Below are 19145 nucleotides of genomic sequence, written 5' to 3'. Positions count from 1 at the left end.
AAAATTGAAGAGATCGAAGAAAAAAGAAGAACACCAGACGTTTGTAAACTTAATAGTGACATTAATGACGTATCATTTTTGAAAGTATTTTGCAACAGAAGGTAAAAATACTTTTAAATAGTGTTTATAATTATCAAAAATGGATACTTACGAAAGCGTGTTATTAGTTAAACCTGAAGTATTTGTATTTAACATTCCACCTAGAGCATCAAACAGAAATTACAGGTAAATCGTTATAAAATATTTTCAATCCACCCACTTCCGATAATTATAACAAAGTAATAATCTAAAATTATTTATTTGTATTTTAGAGCTGCTGATTGGAATTTGGCGGAACCATCATGGACAGGTCGGATGAGATTGATTTCAAAAGGCAACGAATTGTTTATTAAATTGGAAGATAAAAATTCTGGAGAACTATTCGCAAAATGTCCTATTGACACTTATCCAGGGATTGCTATAGAACCTGTTAGTGATTCATCCAGATATTTTGTTCTCCGTATTATGGATGATAATGGTAATAACTGGTTATAAAAAAATTTTTTCATAAAATTAATGATTTATTTCAGGCAGAACAGCATTTATTGGTATAGGTTTTGGAGACAGATCAGACTCTTTCGATCTAAATGTCGCTCTACAAGATCATTTCAAGTGGATTAAAAAAGAAAAACAAATTAATGAAGAACCAGAACTTCCTGGATTAGACTTGGGTTTCAAAGAAGGAGAAACAATTAAGATAAACATGAAAATAACAAAGAAAGATGGATCTGAAGGTAGTACAAGGTCAAGAATACAAACTACTGGCGGAGGATTGGGACTATTACCACCACCACCAAGCGGCAAACTTCCGCCTCCAACAAGTACATCACCTGCAGTATCCCCTTCTCATGCTCCTACAGCAAATAATGCTTCTGGAGATTCTTGGAGTGAATTCAAATCTGCAGAATCCGGGTAAGTTTTTTAAGTAGGTCTTAATTGAATATCATTGAATTGTTCCTGTATACATATTAGTATTTTTTTTCTAATTATGTTATATGAAACTTTCCATTCAATTTAACCAGTTTTTTTGATAATTTGATTTAAAAACAGAACAAGTTAACTAATAAATATAATTAACTAATATTTTTGGAAAATTAAATTTGTTAAAACATCCAGTTGATAAAACTTGCTGGTATTTATCCTGATTGTCCATTTTTCCAACCATTACATTTGGTCTAGTTGGTTTTGCAGGATATTTAAAGAAATTTCAGGATGATCATGAAATGCTGTATTACCATTAAATGTTCCATTGCTAGGCTAGTTGTATAAAGGATGTAGATCACTAATTCCAGAATTCTACCCCAGGGAACTCCTTATTTATATGTTGTTTCAATGTCTATTTTATCTCCATTTTTTACAACATGTTGGTCCTTTGTTGCCATTATAACAGATTTTGATTGTATTATCTTGTGAAATTAGTTTTAAAAAGCAATTTCGATAAAAATATATTTTTTTCAGTGTTCCTGCAGATCAACAGGCAAGGAATAGCAACTGGGTGCAGTTTTAATTACCAAAATGTAGGACAAGTGAAAATTTGAAAACAGATACTTACGTATAGAACAGAACTTGTATAATCATTATCAGCTCTAAGTAGAAAACATATATTCTCATCATGAATGACAATTATTATAGTGTTTTAATATGTTTATGGCTTGTTTTACAGTTTCCTTTCTTAGTTTTTTTATCTGGTATCTTGTTTTGGATCCTTTATTACAATTTTTTTTAAACAACTTACATGTAAACTTTCTGTAGTCATTTTTGATGAGGATCATTATGTACCTGCCTAAGGTGTGTAGTAAACAAGATTTATATGCGAAATTATTGATTTTTGTAAAGATATGTTGGTGTAATCTAAAAAATTTGAATTGCTCATGGCGGATATGAGGTTAACGATGATTTTTTTCCATTTAAAACGTGCAATGTTAGAAAAATAATTGTATTTCTCTTAATAGGTTCCGACTGAAATCAGGGATTTCAATTGTTTACTTAATTATTAGTTCCTAACCCCTTTTTTTAGAACTTACTAATTATGCCACGAAATACATATCATCATGGCATCTAGTTTCACTATTACTAATTAGAATTTTAAATTTTATTTCAATTATCAATCCCTGGCATATTTTAATAAATTTAAGCACACTATTATTGGGTAATCTGTTATACTATTTGAAGTATTTTATATTGCTTTATACGGGGTGTTCTCAATGTTAATGTATTAACGTTATTTTCTTATTCCAAATATATATATATATATATATATATATATATATATATATATAATATTAATATCAAAATACAGGAAATTTTGTAGTAAAAGAAATAAATAAGCATGTAATGTGAGTATACATTCTACTAAAATTATTAACGATTTGTTTTATTCTCTCAATCTCTCGAGGTATTTAATAATCCTTTTTCATTATTATTGTTATTATAATATTTATGCACTGTTGATACTTATATATTTTGATTAGTGTGAGATTAATATACTATCTAGAGTCCACAAATGCCAATTTAACCAAATTTGAAATTTTACTATTTTTTGATAACAGATTTTTTGTGAAATCAATATTTACGTGTAACAGATTTCTTCTGAATTATCCACTTTCCTTTGAAATTATAGCTATATGAAAAAAATGTATAAACAGTAAAAAAACTTCTTCGATAGTGTTTTTTCACATAATGGATGTTGAAATATTGTTAATTACATTTCTCTTGATGATTTTTCCTTCTGTTTTGGTGGGAGGTTTGGTTATACAACTGAAAAACTTCACAAGAATAAGGAAGTTCTTTTTTCCTATAAAATATTAGTCGAAGGAGTAAAATGTATCTTATATCTTCGTAGTATTTTCAATTTGTTTTTTCTTGTATACTTAGTGTTTCTTATACTAAACATGCAGTAAAACGACAGATCTGTGTGAGTAATAGATTTCTTCTAAAAAATTAACAACTTTCTTTTAAAGTGTAACTACGTAAAATAAATTATTACGAAATGGGATTAAACTACTACATAACTTCTGATTACATTTTTCAATCAAAATTTTATTTTGATTACCATCAATTTTTATGGTGTCAAATAAAAACATCATAAAAAGTATTTTATCTTCTATACATTCTTCTGGTTCATGGTTTAGTTATTTAACATTCACAAGAATACCTAATGGTGGTTCCTTATTCCTATAGAGTAATAACTCTGATCAAAATGTATCTTTCTATTAACATCTATGACTTCCTGTTTAGTAACAACAGAATTTCCAGTACTTTACATGCAGTGTAAAAGTAGATGTTTCGCTATTTATAAATTTCTTCTGAAAAATCTTTCACTTTTTATTAAAATGTTATGTACAAAATTATAGTAATACCTAAAGATTTTTTTTAAGAATAGTGGTAATTTTTGTGGACTCTTCGATACCTACGTCGCTAAAAAAAGTGTAAAAGAATGTGTTCATTCTTTTGTAAATTTAGATAAGGTACGTTTTGACGATGTAATTTTATCAAAGATTAATTTGTAAGAATACATTCCAATCTTAAGTTATTTTCATTGGATATAATATATCGTAGAATACGAATATAAGATATTTCAATTTACCAAACCTTTTATCATACCATTGTTATGTTATGACGAACTATCGTAGACTAACATAATCGACAACTCCCAGTTCTCTCTATACAACACTGACTGTAAAAATAGCCACAAATGGATGAATTTTTTGTGATAAATCTTCTTTAATCCAAATAAGTCCAAGTTTTATATATTTATGTAGGAGTTGGATTTAGTTAAAGGTCTTATTGAGACTTTTTAATTTACTTTTTAATAATAAAATTATATTTGTGACTAGCGAAATAATTTAATAATACTTATTTACAAATAACATCAATAAATACTGCTGATTATCCAGTAAAAATATAAATAAAAAATGTTTAATCAATTAAATCAAAAGTAAAGTGAAATTATTTGGAGAAAATTCAAAGATGAAATCAAAATTAACCCTATTTTATCTGAATTGACCCAATTCTAATAATCCACACAGTTTTTGATAAAATATTCAAAATATTTAATATATTTCAAGTTAAAGACTTTATTATTTTGAAATTTGTTATTAATGTCTTTAGAATCCTAAAAAACTTGTTTTAATATTATCTAAAGGATTTTTTTTTTCGAGTTATTAGTTAAATTACCTTGTAAATAGACATATTTGTTACAAAAAAATGCATAAAATACCCGGTATTAAAAAAATATATAAATAAACTTCATTTATCATATTTCTTATTCACACTTTTCAATTTTACTGCTGGTGTACGTCTATCTATATGTTTTTCTTGCAAATCTTTCAAAATATCCCAAAAGACTAAACATAAAGCACTATGCGGGGCCAATCTCATATAACTAGCAGTAACACCCTTATAAAATCCTAGGATTCCTTCTTTTTTGCCAATTTTTATAAAAGCGTCTATAATGCCGTTGTATAAGAGGCCTTTACCATGTTTGTCTATGCCTAAAACAAATGGAAATGTTTATAAACTCCAGTTGTTAGTTAAGTTGGAATTTCTGGAACCGTTGGTTGGAGATATTTATACTGAATACCTTCTCCCATAAAAATTAATTTTCGTGGGAGAAGGTTTATTTAGTATAAATCAGGTAAGTCAAGATATTAGATTTCAGTTTCTGAAGACGATAACTTGGTTGTCAAAACGCGCGTCGGATAGTGTAATTGTGAGTGTTAGTTTAAACAGTGTATATATACATTTTTCAAATAGATACTCCAGAAAATCTTCTGTGATGTGATTTATGTATAACTAACTTAATTTACTTTCATTTAAAAGCTACTCCTGCAAGAATCCTTTAAAAAATATTAGTCAAAAATTTGATTATTCTAATCGATTTTTCTCGAAAACTGTGCTTAATAGCAAATTAAACTAAACATCATATATCAAAGGGAACTTTTAGATGCAGGTGAATTACGTTAGATGAAAATAGAATCACATCTAGTATCTTCACTGAAAAACTGTTGTTTTAAGAACGAATTGGTTGAAAAAATTCACAAACTTGTATTGCATTAAACTACAATATAAGCATTATTGGTTTCTACTCGATGATAAGGTATTCGATAAGTCTCTTCTAAATAACTGATTTCATCTTAGATAGTATTTAATTACTTATTTAATACAAATAAAAGACGAAAATACAAAAAAGAATAAATGGTTTAATTTTAGCAACACCCTCGCAACGCCGAAGATCAATGCGACACTGCTGCCAACGTTTAGAATTTCATTACTCCTAATGTATGAAATGATATTTCAAATAGATTAGAATTAAAATTAAAGAAAAAAAGTTTTATATAATAAATTTCAACATAACCTCATTGTTTTACATTCTCTCGATATACCACATACTACTTTCTAAATATGGCATCCCTGTTCCAATGTGACATCTATGACACGTCAATGTTTTTGTTGATAAATCGTCTCCATTTTAGGTCTTTCCTCATTGAAAATATGTTTCAAAAAGTAATTTCCAATCAGAAAATACCAAAAATCCAGGCGTCCTTCATCAAAAACAAATTAAAAGGGACTAATAAGTAAGTATGTTTATATTTATACGTACCTTGATTGTACAGTCGAACAGAAACTAAATCCAACGGATTCATTAGTATGCATTGGGCTAAACCTCCTGCAATACTAGCAACAAACGATGTCAGCACAGGGTTTTTAGCGAACACAATGTTGCGTTCTTTCAACAAGTCTTTGACTATAGCGAAAGATGTTAGTTGTGATGATGAACCTATTACAGCTCGTAAAACTACTGCATTTGCCCCCCTCCACAAACCAAATATCTGAAAATGTACAAAAATAATACAAACAACATTTTTTGATCATTTTTCACTCACTCCTTCTTTGTTATATATAGTTTTAAACGCGGCTACAGCGCTCGTATGACCATGCTGAGTACCTACTGATATACTTTTAGCAGCTTGTGATTGAATTTGTGTTTTGATTAGGAAGAAAGGACTTGCTAGGAATGCGCCAGCGCCACCTGATAAAGCACCAACAAGAAAGCTTTTATAAAATATAGTTTTCCCATTACGATCTGTTACATAACCTCTCTTTGTCAACCACTGATACGTTCCTACAAAAATTATCACATTCGTTTTGTGTTTGGAATGATATAAATGAAAATTCTTCGAAAATAATCGAGTAAATCAATCTTGAAAATTCGTATTTTGTTTTTCATATAAACCCGTATTACTGTCGAACTAAAAAGCATACTGTGAAGTACAAAGATTCACCTAATCTAGTACTGTTCCTAACAGAATGCATCAACAATGCTGTGCCAAGTCCTTTTTGCAGTCCTCTTATTCCTTCATTTTTTGCTATAGTATAGCAGGCGTGAAACACGTTTTTATAAAAAATTTGATGTTTGCCTCTAGCTTGTAATTCACCCTGTAATTGCATACGAGTCTTGACTACATCTAATGGATTGGAAAAAAACGAAGCTCCACATGCCGCTAAACCCCCAATTACAAAATCCATTGTTTTTATATGAGTTTATTAACCTAAAAGTAAAAATATTACGTGGTATCAATAAGTTATTTTTCCGACTATTGGAGTAGTAGACATTTTCAATTTACACTTAACAGGGAATGTCAATGTCAACAATTTAGTATATTTTGCGTTGGGAAAAAAAATTGTTTATATAAATGTTTGTTGTAAACGTTAAAAATGTTTACGTAATAGTAGTTTCATTTCAAATAGGAAAATACGTCGTTTATTGCGGAACAAATCGATAAAATTTGTTAGTTTTAAACAAGAGGTATCTTTATTAATACTAATATAGAAAATTCGAGATGTTTCTGTAAAATAGTTACAGAATGTGTTACTAAATAAATTTAGATATCTGATATGCTAAGACACTTTAAAAGAGTGAAGTACAAAATAAAATACACCCTTATACGTATAGCTTACCCTATGAACATTCTGGAAAAATATATTATAAATTTTCTTGATACATACTGGAATAATTTAGAAACAAATTCATTTATTGGATCATAACCTAAAAAAATTATTTTTCGTTTAGCCTACTTTGTCACATTCCGATGTTTTATTTGACGCGAGAAGTATATAAATGACGCGGCGTAATATTTATAACGTTCAATCCATTCTTTGTAGATTTATATAAAAACACGTGAATCTTGGCCTAATATTTGTACAATCAGATTAGATATACGTGAGGTGGATCATAAGTTGCATAAAGGAATTTAAATAATTCTTGAATGGTCCAGAGTCCACTAAAACACTATTTTTCAAACATTTTTTTTTTCAAGGCAATACACAGTATAATGGAAATAAACTGCCGAGTATAAAATTAGGGTCACCCCGTAATTTGAGGTTATTTTATAATTTTTTTGGTTTTTTGTACAGTTGATACATAATTCCATAACGGACAGAATAAAGAAAAATTTTTTTTTGGAAAAGCGTTGGACAAAAAAGACCCCACCTAAATTCCTAGAAACCTGTATCAGCATACTAGCTGACCCAGCAGCAAAATAGAGCAATTTCTATAATTGAACATAAACAAAGTGGATAAAAAATTTATAATATATAATTCATATAATCACAATTTCATTGAGGCTGTGGTACAAACTTTTCATAATCTCTCTCGTTTAAACACTCTGTTGGTTACAAAGAAATGTAAAGTTGGTTAAATTATTCTTCTTTCAACTATCACTTGGTCTTTGTCTATACGATTACGCACTTTTGAAATATGCTAGAGGATTGCCCTAAAATGTTCTTAAGAATTTATTGGGCTTCAGTTTGACAGAATCTGAATCGACAGGAGATTCAGTTAACAAAAGTCGAGAAAAACAAATCTTATTTTACCACTTACAAATTGTTTGCAAAATTATATAATGCAGTTGTTTAGGTTACTCTTCTTTTTCCTGGAACTATAAGATTACGCAGTTATTGAATATACTAGAGGAGGATTCTAAAATGTTCTGAAGAATTTGTTGGGCTTTAAATTGACAGTATGGACACAAAGTTTTGCTAAAATGGAGGCGTTTGTACTTTTTACTACTGCATCAGATCAAAGTCTCTATAATTTTTCTAACAACCCCCGTATTAAAAATAAGATATGAAGTACTATGTGTGCAAAAGTTGAATAAAGAGCTAAAGATTGTGGGAAAACAAGGGTTGTTTATCGTATTTCTGGGCTGGTAATGTGGAAACAAAGATTAATGACAGAAACTAGTTTTGATTTTCTTTTAGTTTGAATTGATTTTCAAAATTTTGAACGTAAAAACGGCTTCATCTGGTATTGAAAATGACCACCGTGTAATGCTATTATAGTCACATCACAACATGAATCCTTTAAAAAATGACAAAATGTTGAGTTTGAGATTATCAACATTGTAATATTTACACTGGAAACATTAGTAACAATCAGTGCTGCTAATGCTAGAAATATGAACGCCTCGTATTGGAGAAATCGTGAATGTTATTTATTTATGGATAAGAAACAAAAAAATTTTTAAACAAAATTACAATTTATTAGATAAAACAACATATAAAATATATATTTATAACAGGTTCTTTAAAATTTGAAAATGGCATGTTAAAGTCTTAAATTTATTAGTACAATGTAGCTGTTTGAAAATTGAAAACCCAATTTTGACAAATTGGAAAATTCTATAAAAAATTTATTGTTTGTACCTAATAAAATCATTTCTGCAGATACTTATGTCCAGTGGATATTCGAATGAATGATTTTAAACAAAAATTGTTTAAAAATATACAAAAAAAATAGAAATTATGATTTTTTGAATCTACAATATAACCCGTTCAGAGAATCCCAAAATACAAGACACAAAACAGTATGCGGACCTAATCTAAGATACATTGGTCCTACACCTTTATAAAAGGCTGATGGGCCTTCCGTTTTGTATATTTTCGAAACGCAATCCATATAATTCTTGTATAGTATTCCATTACCATGACTGTCGGTAGCTAAAAATATACATCAACTCACTCCAGATAACAAAATTAGAATGAGTCATTACAGATATTACGAAAATTATTATACTAGTCTATAATTGAAAAAAAAAGTAATATAACATGAAGTTTCTTGTGACAATTGTGATGCTATTTGCATGGGACAAACATCTCAATATTTGGAAAATGGATTGAGAAGTCATACATACAAAAAAATCATCAATAAAATATGAAATATCAAAAAAGGAATTTATTATGAATAATTCAAAAATGACATGTGAAAAAACCTAATTTAGTAGGTAAGTATACATAAACTTACGTTGGTTGTACAACCTCGTCATTATAAGATCAAATGGAGTCATAGCAAAACTAATAGCTACTCCTCCCACCATACTTCCTAAGAAAGCCGTCAGAAGCTTTTTATCTTTGAAATAATCGTACTGTAACAAATATTGTTTGGAATAATCAAATCCAATCAACTGAGATGTAGATCCGACAAAACCCCTTGGCATAGAAGCTGTTACACCTTGAAAAAGTCCTTTTACCTCAAAAAAAAATTACTATAAATAGTGTATCTATATATAATTCAAATATGCTCACTCCATTTTTTTTGAAAATAGTTTTAGCAGCACCCCAAGTTCCTTGATGATGGTGTTGGTATCCGACTGCAATACTATCAACAGCTTGAGTCTGAAGATGAGTTTTTATTAGAAAAAAAGGACTACATAAAATTTGTCCCATTGTACCTCCGATACCAGCTATTATAGCCGATTTATAGAATATCAAGTTTCCATTTTTGTCGTGCATTAAATTATTATTTGCAGCAAATCTATAGATCCCTTAAAATTATTTTTAATATAAATTGAAATCTCGTGATCTGTGTTTATTACCTAATCTCATTCCGTTAAGGAACAGTTGGACCCACAATGCGGGAACAAGTCCTTTTTGTAGTGCTAATACTCCATCATTCTTTACGATTGTATAACTAGCATGTATAACGTTTCTATAATGGACAGCATGTTGTCCTTTCGCCTTTAATTCCCCTTGAAGCTGCATCCTGGTTTTTAGTACCTCTAAGGGGTTAGTGAATACACATGCCCCCATAGCAGCTGAAGCTGCTATTACAAAATCCATGATGATATTGAATTAAGAAAACTTATTGCTGCAAAATAGAAAGTTAAGTATAAAAGAGAAATTTTTTGCTGATATATTTTGTTATTATAGTTGCCCAAAGAGTCAGTAATGAAATATAAATTAGTTTTTGAGATCGATACACTAGAATCAAAAATTGTTGACTAAACATTTGTTTTTAAATACTATAAAGTTCATTAAAAATTTGGTTCAGATGCATTTTGCTATAATAATAGTCTTTAGAACAAGCTCCTGGATTTTGCTCATTTTTCTTACTAGTTTTTTGAACCTATAGAAAACCCGTACAAGCAAAAATTAACAAGAAAGTAATTTAAAAACAAGCAAAATTAACAAAAAATTAAGGAAATTAAAGGATTAGAACTGTTTAAAGTTTTGAGGTTATTTTTTTATTGATTTGATTTAAATCTCATTCTTATGATATTACCTAAAGCATTTACAAAATCGGGTAAATAATTACGTAAAAATAATTCCTGAGCACACATAAATTTAAAATAACTAAAATTATAGAGATAGGTATATAATATGAATGGGGGATCCTAAGTCTTTTATCTTAAAATTAAATTTTTATCATTACTTTTAGATAAATCCACTGAGACAAGTTTAAGAAATCGAAATTACAATTTTGTGACGCAGGTCTTGAGAAATAACAATCAAGGTTTTGTTATATTTAAGTTATGATAAGCATATGAAAAACAATAATTATTTGGCATAATTTCTGTAATTTTAATACAATCGTTTATTACATACCTTTTAAATTATACATTAATAAAAATGAAAAAATTTCACTATATTTGATTTGAAAGGTATTTATTTCCTTTGATTATTATACAATAATTCGGCAATATTACATCATAATATACAATTGAATCTACAATAATAACAATAACAAATTTGAAGTTACTGACATACATTCGTATTTCTATTTTATATTATGAAATTCATTTACGACGTTTTTATAAAAAAAACATTATCTGTAGAAAATTTTTACTAATTAAATTTCAATTGTTTAGTGTAGAAAAATATGAAAGTAAACGGTAATAGAGATAATAGTCACAATCGAATCAAATAACCTCTTAAAATTAGTTAAACGTTATTCTTAAAACTGAGTAATTAATATTCTTACCTAAAAAATTATAGTCATTTATTGTGATATAAACAAGAATAATATTTAAAGATCTTATACCACATAGCGATGAACTGCTATTACGAAAATAAACAACGTTTACTATGTAGTTATATTTTCTTATCCATAATCGAATAGTATGCTCGAATGATGTGGAATCGATTTTATTTTCGATTGTTATTTTTTTTCAATCATTGTCCTCTTGAAAAATAAAAAAAACTAATTTTAAATCAGAAAAAACCTAAAATCAACACGATATAGAAACATAAATAAAAGCTTTGTTCACAGTAGATATACTGAACATGTTTTGTGCGTTCGCGGTGCTAATAAAACATGTTCTAATTCCGAAAACCTCCAATCTATCATCGGACAAAAAATATCAAAAATAAGCCTTCGGCTAGTTAATTATATATATTTTATTTTCTTAGCTAGTTTTGAATTCAAATTATAATTTTAGATGTTTATAAATCGTTCGTATGTATGTTCAAAACATATTCTGAACAAAGCATACGCATATGAGATGTCCAGAAAATATTCAGAACACATTCGGAATATGTCCGCGAACGAATCTATATCTTGGGTATCACGTTCTGTCACAGATTTTTGATTTCTTTAATCGATGTGCATTTTGTTTTTTTCTCATTACTTCCATCAAACGATGTTGTATTTTTGCAAAATATTGACTCACTCAGGTACATATCAGGATTATCTTTTAATTTTCACATTACTTTGATTAAAGACATTCAAGTTTTTCAAAATATGGACTCATAGGTACATATTAGGATTTTTAACTTTTTAATGTTTTTTTTTTATTTAATCATTATTTCGATTGAAGGGCCTCAAGTTTTTTCAAAATATGGACTGACTCAGGTTCATGTCAGGATTTTTTAATTTCTTAATTTTCTCATTATTTCGATTAAATGATTTCAAGTGCCATTCACACTAACACAGGTTATTTAAAGGTAATAAAAACGAAATATTATATAAAAAAATAGCATTTATTTCAACAATATATTGCTATAACAGGGAAACAATACAATATATGGAAAAATTGAGAAAAATAGGAAAAAAACAATTCTTGTGATATATGAGTTTTTTTGTTTATAAACACAACCATTAAAATTAATTAACTTGTCACAAGAAGTGATGAATGAATAAAATCCACTAAGATATATATTATATTGAGCATAAATCATGACACGATTTTTTTTAATAATTTTTTTGGCGAAATAAAAACAGAAGGTTTAAAATTACAATATTATCCCATGGTTTTGTCTAGTAGACAAATTGGTTTCCAGCACGGGTTTTTTTATGAAGTGATTCTTTTTAATATCGATTCCTGATTTGTATGGAAAAAAAAAATTAAACTGTATTATTAATATTTGTAAAAGTCCATCTCTGATAAACGCTATCTTTGCAGTCTTCCACTTTTACTCCTTTACCATTATCAACACCTTCACTACTCAAACATTTTCTCACCGCCGGATTATAAATTGAACCATTTTTAAATAGAATCCAGTACTGCTCTCTTTGATGCCCATGACAAGCAGTCAACTGTACATCATACCCATTAAAAACCTGAAAAAAAAAACATTCTTACAAACCCCCCCAACATTCAAATTCAAACATGGTGGAAATTAAATTTTAGTTATACCTCCGCACACGTGTTTTCTTTCCTCAATTCCCCTTTTTGACTTATAGAAAAATATTGCGACATAGCCAAAAACGGATGGCACTGGTATAGACCTAAAGGTCCAACTTTGTCGTCTCCTAATTGGAGATCATCCAGACACATTTCGAATTCAGTACGAGCTTGACCCCAGGCAAAAACGTTTTCGTCCGGAATGAATTTTTCTGGGTAAACGTTATCTAAGTACCTAAAAAAATTATAACATTTACAACTTTCTATTCGAATTGAGGACATATTTTGTTACATTTGTTGTAGTTATATTAAGAATGAACGTGAAAAGGGTCAGTAGTATCAAAAATCGCCACAAGGAACAGTAGAATATTATTTAGTTTTATTTCCGGCTCGAAGGACCACAAATAATGGAGCCACCTGGTACATAGACTCCGAGATAAATGGCTTGGCCGGAGCAGGTTTCTGAGGAGGACACCCCAAAATAAGCGCTTGGAGAACCCGCTACCATCTTCTATGCTCAAAAATTAGAATTCAATAATTGTTCAAAAATAATTATTGCAATACTTAATTTGTTGTGTTTACTACAATTTACAACAAATTAGTTCTTTCATTAAATAATGTCGTTTCTTAAAAAAGATCGTAGAAAAATATTGTGTAGTTCTCGTGTAAAAAACTTTTTTTAATACACACATAAAAAATTCGCTTTTCAACACTCGTATAAAAAATAGGAAAGTAAAAACGATTATGTGTAAAAAAAGATCAATTTCGAGAGGGGATGTTATTTTTTAGAAACTGCAAAAATATGAAAAATCAACATTTTTGAATATATATTTTGTTACAAATTCGTCCACTGATATAAACGTGTTCTAATATTTTAATCGAAGCTAAAGCTTGGCGAATGCGCTGGGTACTTTTTATATTTATTTACCGTTTACTTCGCCTTTTTTTGTGACCTGTTCACATTACATTGGGATCGGTTTAATAGAAACAATATATAAGAACGCCTTTTTGTTTGTTTTCGACAAATTAGAAGATTCCCAGAAAATGGAAGATTCTGTAAAGTGGTGATATTATATAAAACGAGTCTCTAGCAACAGTTCTAATATTTTAATCAAAGCTAAAGTTTGGCGAATGCGCTGGGTACTTTTTATATTTATTTACCGTTTACTTCGCCTTCAATTTTGGGATGATGCACATTTTAACTCACCATTTGAACGGTTTACATCTCAATTTTTGCCTCAATTGTTTCCTGTGGGTCAAATCACCTACGATGGGATTATTTTCTAAGCCGGGTTGATGCATAAAGAAAAATCTCTTGTAATCATCCATCCAGACGTGAGCCAAACGAGCTGTATTAATACCGTGGGTATCTTTGTTATCTGGAAAAGAGTACGGGTGGAAATCTCGAAAAACGTGACCGACTCTCGAACATGGTACCTGAAATTTAAAAATTAACTCGTCCACTGATGTAGACCGTGAAAAAGGTCATATTTTATTATGTTAATAGAATCTAAAGTTTGTGAATTTAAATAAATTATATATGTTAGCGAATAGTTAAGTGGATGATTTATTGTTTCTAGTGTAAGTGTGTGAATAAATTGAGTAAGTAATTTATCCCGCGGTTAAAAATAGTTTTAATAAAAACATTACCATTTGTAATTGTTTGAATAAACTAACTCACAGTTTCCAATCGACCTCCACATTGCCAAATCCTAAACGACATTTCTAAATTCTCTCCACCCCAACCGTCCATTTGTTCATCATATGATCCTATGTCCCAAAAAAAGTTTCTTTCAATAGCGAATAATCCACCTGCCATAGTTGGAGATTTAACGGGCGTTAATTTATTCTTATCTTTCTCTTCTTGTATATCTATCCATGTGAAATGACCAGACCAAGAGAATCCTCCTACTTGAAATGTAGTATCACCTAGAAAAAAAATTACAAATGTCCAAAAATTAATTCGTTAAAACCAAAATAACCATAACAAAAGAATAAGTGAACAGCAATTGATATAAAAAAAATTCCAACTATTATTTTGGTAAAAAATAGTTGATTAGTACTTGATCCCAACTCACCATTTGTGGAATAAGCCATATTGGTAGCTTCTATAACGTCTATAATTGGAACTAGTACCGCTGTTCTGTCTTCTTCTATCCTGGATAATAGTGGTTCAGCCCAGCCTACAGTGGCTTCACAATGAGCATCCAGAAAGATTAAAACATCACCTTGGGCTATTCTAGCACCTTGAAGACGGGCTCGGATAAGTCCCAAACGATGTTTAATTCGAACTATTTTGATTCTGTGCTCTTTCAAACGCGTTTCTAAATAATAATCTAACAATCCTTTCAAAGACTCTAAAAATATTTGAAAAGTCTTATCAACGTTCTATAATCTTTTGATATAATGAATTCACCTTCAGTACTAGCATCATCTACTAGTATAATTTCTTCTAACAGTTTGCCGGGCGTTTGTAAAATGACACTCCAAACTGTACGTAAAACGACACTTAGTAATTCATTATAAAATATCACAATTACTGATGCTTTAAGTTTTGGATCGTACGCAAAATCTTTACATCTGAAATCATCAATAATATAGAGACAGATGTTATAAACTTTCCTTATTTAGAGCTTCAAGCTCTAATATCATAAAATCCAAAATGGTTTGAGAATTACTGGATAAGTTAAATAAGAAAAATAAAATTACAATGCAATGGTTTACGGGACACTCTGAAGTGGAGTGAAACAAAACAGTTGAAAGCAGACAAACTCTTCATAGGACCTGAACCTTTCTATGGTATCAGCTACAGAACAATGGAAAAAGGATTGAAAAAAAAAAGGTAAAACGAATTACAAGGACAACTTATAGGGATTAAGACTCTTCTGGGAAACTATAACCAGGAGTCCAATCGGGCACCGTCACCTTAATGGACAGACTTAGAAGAAAACGCAACAAGTAGATTCAGTTGCGCAGAAAACTTAACCTCTATCGACATTCTCTCGAAGTGTGAGACACTATGAAACTCCAGAGCAGTGGAGAATGTGAAATGAGGCCGCTTGACATTATGCAAGATAACATACAATAATTTGTTGCAAGATCAAAATATTACATAGAGAAATATTACTCGTCGTTTGACATTTGGTATCTTCTTGGTAGCTGCATTGGAACTGGACCAATGCAGACTAGTTCATGAGTGTATAGAATTAGTTCGATCGGATACAAAAAACGATCAGTGCAGGGTAGTTCAGAGAGCAATGGAGCATTTGTTGATTGTTGTATTTGAGGTTATTTGATGTGAATCAGGCCTCGTAGTATTAACAATAATGGAAAACGATTTAATACTTTTTGATATTTTACATTTGTCCGATGACGAAGATGTAGTGCCACCGTTTCTATATTACACTTATTGCACTGCACTGGATGAACTGACTATAGACCCAATGCAAGCAGTACAGTGAAAACTAGTTTTCTTGCACTGCTACTAAGAGCAGCGACACTAGCGCTGGTTCCGCTACAAAGAACGCTTTAGTGTACACTTCCTGAACTAGTTCTGCCAGTGCTGCTACTAAGAACACGCCTATTATGCAAGTCTCTTACCATTGCATCATGGTTGCCACTAATCAAAATTCCAAAAGTAAAAGTAAACAAATTTCTAACCTCAAAAACTGGCAATAATTTTATCTGCCTCTGACTTGCTTTTGGATTCTAATGGACAGTTAAGCTAGAGAATTAGACGAGAAAACATAGAAAAATTAGTTGAGAATGGATGTAGAAACATTTAAAAAATCTCCCGAGGAAAATAAAACGTAATACAAGCAGTACAGAAACTCAGTTTTCTATAAAATTCAAACTTAGATTCAATTAAAATGGCACTTAATCGATATAATTGCAAGTGCGAGATCTTACATGAAACAACTGCGCATGCTTTTGATATATTGCTTCTTGCATTACATTGCACATTGTCTTGTCATGTCAAGCAGCCTCTAGAGACAACAAAGATTTCTGGCAGCTACATTTTAGACTTTTAGTTACTTTTGGCTTAACAGATCAGCTGAGTTTCGTAAAACTTAGCTTCATTATTTTCATTGTTAAACTAAGTACAAAATATTAGATAAAATTTGAGATTAGGAATTTTTCTACTTATACTATTTACAGACTCTTGCATGCAATTTCTTGCATGTTATTTGCATTATGTCAAGCAGCCTTTATAATGCAAAATAAAATTATAATCTTGAAACCCATTTTCAAATTAGTTATTCTGAAATGCCAAGTAACAAATTTTCATTAACGAAAGTTGTATGAGTCACACATTTTATCTATAAAATAGTATTAATTATGGTTTTTAAAAAGCCAATTCTAACGAAAATGTTCTTATACATAGTGATTCAATGATAAATAAATAGTGTTTATTATTCACTTCATTAATGTTTATTGTGTGCAACTTATTATGAAAGTAGTTATTTTTACTTCATACTTTTGTCATGAATTATTTGTGTTTTACTTGAATTTTTATTTGTATAGAGTAAATAATATGTAATTTTTTTTGTATTCTTAGTTTTGCTTTTTAATTTTGTAAATAAATCGGGTGAAATTAATTTTATAGCTCTATCTATTTTTTTTATTAATAATCAGAATAGAAGTCTCAATAAAAGTTTGAATAGAAGTTATATTAAAAATTAATTCGCTGACTATTTTTTTGATTATTTGATATAATTTTTGCACTTTCTACGTCTGCAACTTATTATTGATAATATTTTACTAAGAAACAATACTGTAAAAAAAACATAAATCATATTTATTTTCATTTAAAAACACCTGAGGTCATTTAAATATGTGAAAGTACCATCTCTTTTATTCAGAATGTTATTTTTGTAATGAAAAAATCACAATTACTCATTAATATATTTGCTTCATAGAAATCTCGAGACAATCACTTTTTAACAAGGACATAAAATTGACAAAAAAGATAGTTTTTTATAGTTGCTTTTATAATAAAATTTTCTATAATACTCACTTTTTGTTTCTTGGGTCCCTAAGTTTTCTATTCAAAGGCATTCTATCACTTAATACTGTATTTAAAGCGAATTTCTTTAGAGCTTTTTCGCCGTCCCTTGCATCTTTCCCATCTAAAAAAGCTGCTTCTCCATTATCTCCCAAATTAGGAATAATTCTGCTTTCGTAGTCCCTTAACTTTTTTTCGAAAATTTGGCTTAAATTGTTACTTACTTTACTATGTTTATAACTGTTGTTTTGATTATCTTTTGGTAAAAATTGTGATGTTATTATGACTAAACAGACTATTATTATGAGTATAAAAATACACCTTGCGTAAATTTTCTTTAGTCGAATACATTTTAATAACATATTTTTTGGTTGGTTCTATGCTGATCATACTCTATCTAAAAGCACATTTTATCTGTTGATTTTAGTATGTATCGTGCGTCGTTGGCATTATGCAAATTTTTATATTTTTTAAACACCGTTATATTTAAGTATGACTTTATCGACACTTAAACTACCGGAAGACTAAAACTTGATATAACTGTTACTTCAAATAATATGTAGTATAAACAATAGTTTTGTGTACGTCAAATTTGAGGTTATGATGTTTCAAGCCCTACTGATTTTGTACAACGTTGCCTACTTTAAATACTTTCTCCAGTATTAGGATTTGAAAGGAAAGATGAATTAAAAATAATAAAATAATTTAGAAAATTTTAATAATAACAGTAAAAAAGCTTAAAAGTAATAATAAATAGATGATAAAATGAAAAAAAATAATCATGTTTTTTAAGTAAAAAGTCATATTATACAATCAAATGAAAGGTCATAAGTTGATGTATAAAACATCAACAAGCGATAATATAATTAAAGCACAGCAGATTAAAAAAACAATAACAAAACATAGCAACACGTAAAATATTTGTCTGGTGTTTTGGGAAAAAATTTGTTTTAATGATATAATTGATTTTGCTGAACCTTCTTATACATTTTATAATGAAATTTATTTCATAAATTATTTTTTTTAATATTATTATTTGGTCCTTGAAGGTCCCTCAGAATCTCCTGGGCCTATGCATAGAAACGGCCTTGATATACAAGTATGTACCTAGTATAATTAACTATTAATAATTTGTCCACATATATTCCGCTAAACCTTAACAATTGGCAACATAAGATAAAAATAGTTCTCAAGTAAAT

General features: G+C 29.2%; 4 protein-coding genes across 5 annotated transcripts; 1 reads left to right on the top strand and 3 right to left on the bottom strand.

The window, feature by feature from the left end:
* Positions 1 to 45: 45 nt before the first annotated feature.
* LOC130900683 (NECAP-like protein CG9132) lies at positions 46 to 3610 on the top strand. The gene is made up of 4 exons (XM_057811455.1): positions 46 to 225; positions 312 to 517; positions 570 to 951; positions 1498 to 3610. Exons 1-4 carry the CDS (start codon positions 140 to 142, stop codon positions 1544 to 1546), a joined length of 723 nt encoding a protein of 240 aa, XP_057667438.1. The 5' UTR covers positions 46 to 139; the 3' UTR covers positions 1547 to 3610.
* A 222-nt stretch (positions 3611 to 3832) lies between these two features.
* Positions 3833 to 7195, bottom strand: LOC130900681 (solute carrier family 25 member 35-like). 2 transcript variants are annotated; one of them, XM_057811453.1, is made up of 5 exons: positions 7000 to 7195; positions 6324 to 6590; positions 5925 to 6163; positions 5642 to 5870; positions 3833 to 5582 (listed from the first exon to the last, which is right to left on the bottom strand). In XM_057811453.1, the coding sequence occupies exons 2-5, from the start codon at positions 6565 to 6567 to the stop codon at positions 5479 to 5481; spliced, it is 816 nt and encodes a 271-aa protein (XP_057667436.1). In that variant the 5' UTR covers positions 6568 to 6590; positions 7000 to 7195; the 3' UTR covers positions 3833 to 5478. The 2 variants fall into 2 exon arrangements, with proteins under 2 accessions (XP_057667436.1, XP_057667435.1); XM_057811452.1 differs by having other exon boundaries at positions 3833 to 4532.
* A 1365-nt stretch (positions 7196 to 8560) lies between these two features.
* LOC130900682 (solute carrier family 25 member 35-like) lies at positions 8561 to 11459 on the bottom strand. Its single transcript, XM_057811454.1, has 5 exons — positions 11300 to 11459; positions 9915 to 10186; positions 9625 to 9863; positions 9344 to 9569; positions 8561 to 9039 (listed from the first exon to the last, which is right to left on the bottom strand). Exons 2-5 carry the CDS (start codon positions 10156 to 10158, stop codon positions 8843 to 8845), a joined length of 906 nt encoding a protein of 301 aa, XP_057667437.1. The 5' UTR covers positions 10159 to 10186; positions 11300 to 11459; the 3' UTR covers positions 8561 to 8842.
* An 819-nt stretch (positions 11460 to 12278) lies between these two features.
* On the bottom strand, positions 12279 to 18566 carry LOC130900680 (polypeptide N-acetylgalactosaminyltransferase 1-like). The gene is made up of 7 exons (XM_057811451.1): positions 17959 to 18566; positions 15358 to 15521; positions 15020 to 15298; positions 14623 to 14870; positions 14149 to 14378; positions 12954 to 13176; positions 12279 to 12877 (listed from the first exon to the last, which is right to left on the bottom strand). The coding sequence occupies exons 1-7, from the start codon at positions 18306 to 18308 to the stop codon at positions 12662 to 12664; spliced, it is 1710 nt and encodes a 569-aa protein (XP_057667434.1). The 5' UTR covers positions 18309 to 18566; the 3' UTR covers positions 12279 to 12661.
* Positions 18567 to 19145: the final 579 nt, after the last annotated feature.

Source organism: Diorhabda carinulata, chromosome X (assembly GCF_026250575.1).
Source record: "Diorhabda carinulata isolate Delta chromosome X, icDioCari1.1, whole genome shotgun sequence".
Lineage (NCBI taxonomy): Eukaryota > Metazoa > Arthropoda > Insecta > Coleoptera > Chrysomelidae > Diorhabda > Diorhabda carinulata.
This window is presented reverse-complemented; position numbering and strand designations above follow the sequence as displayed.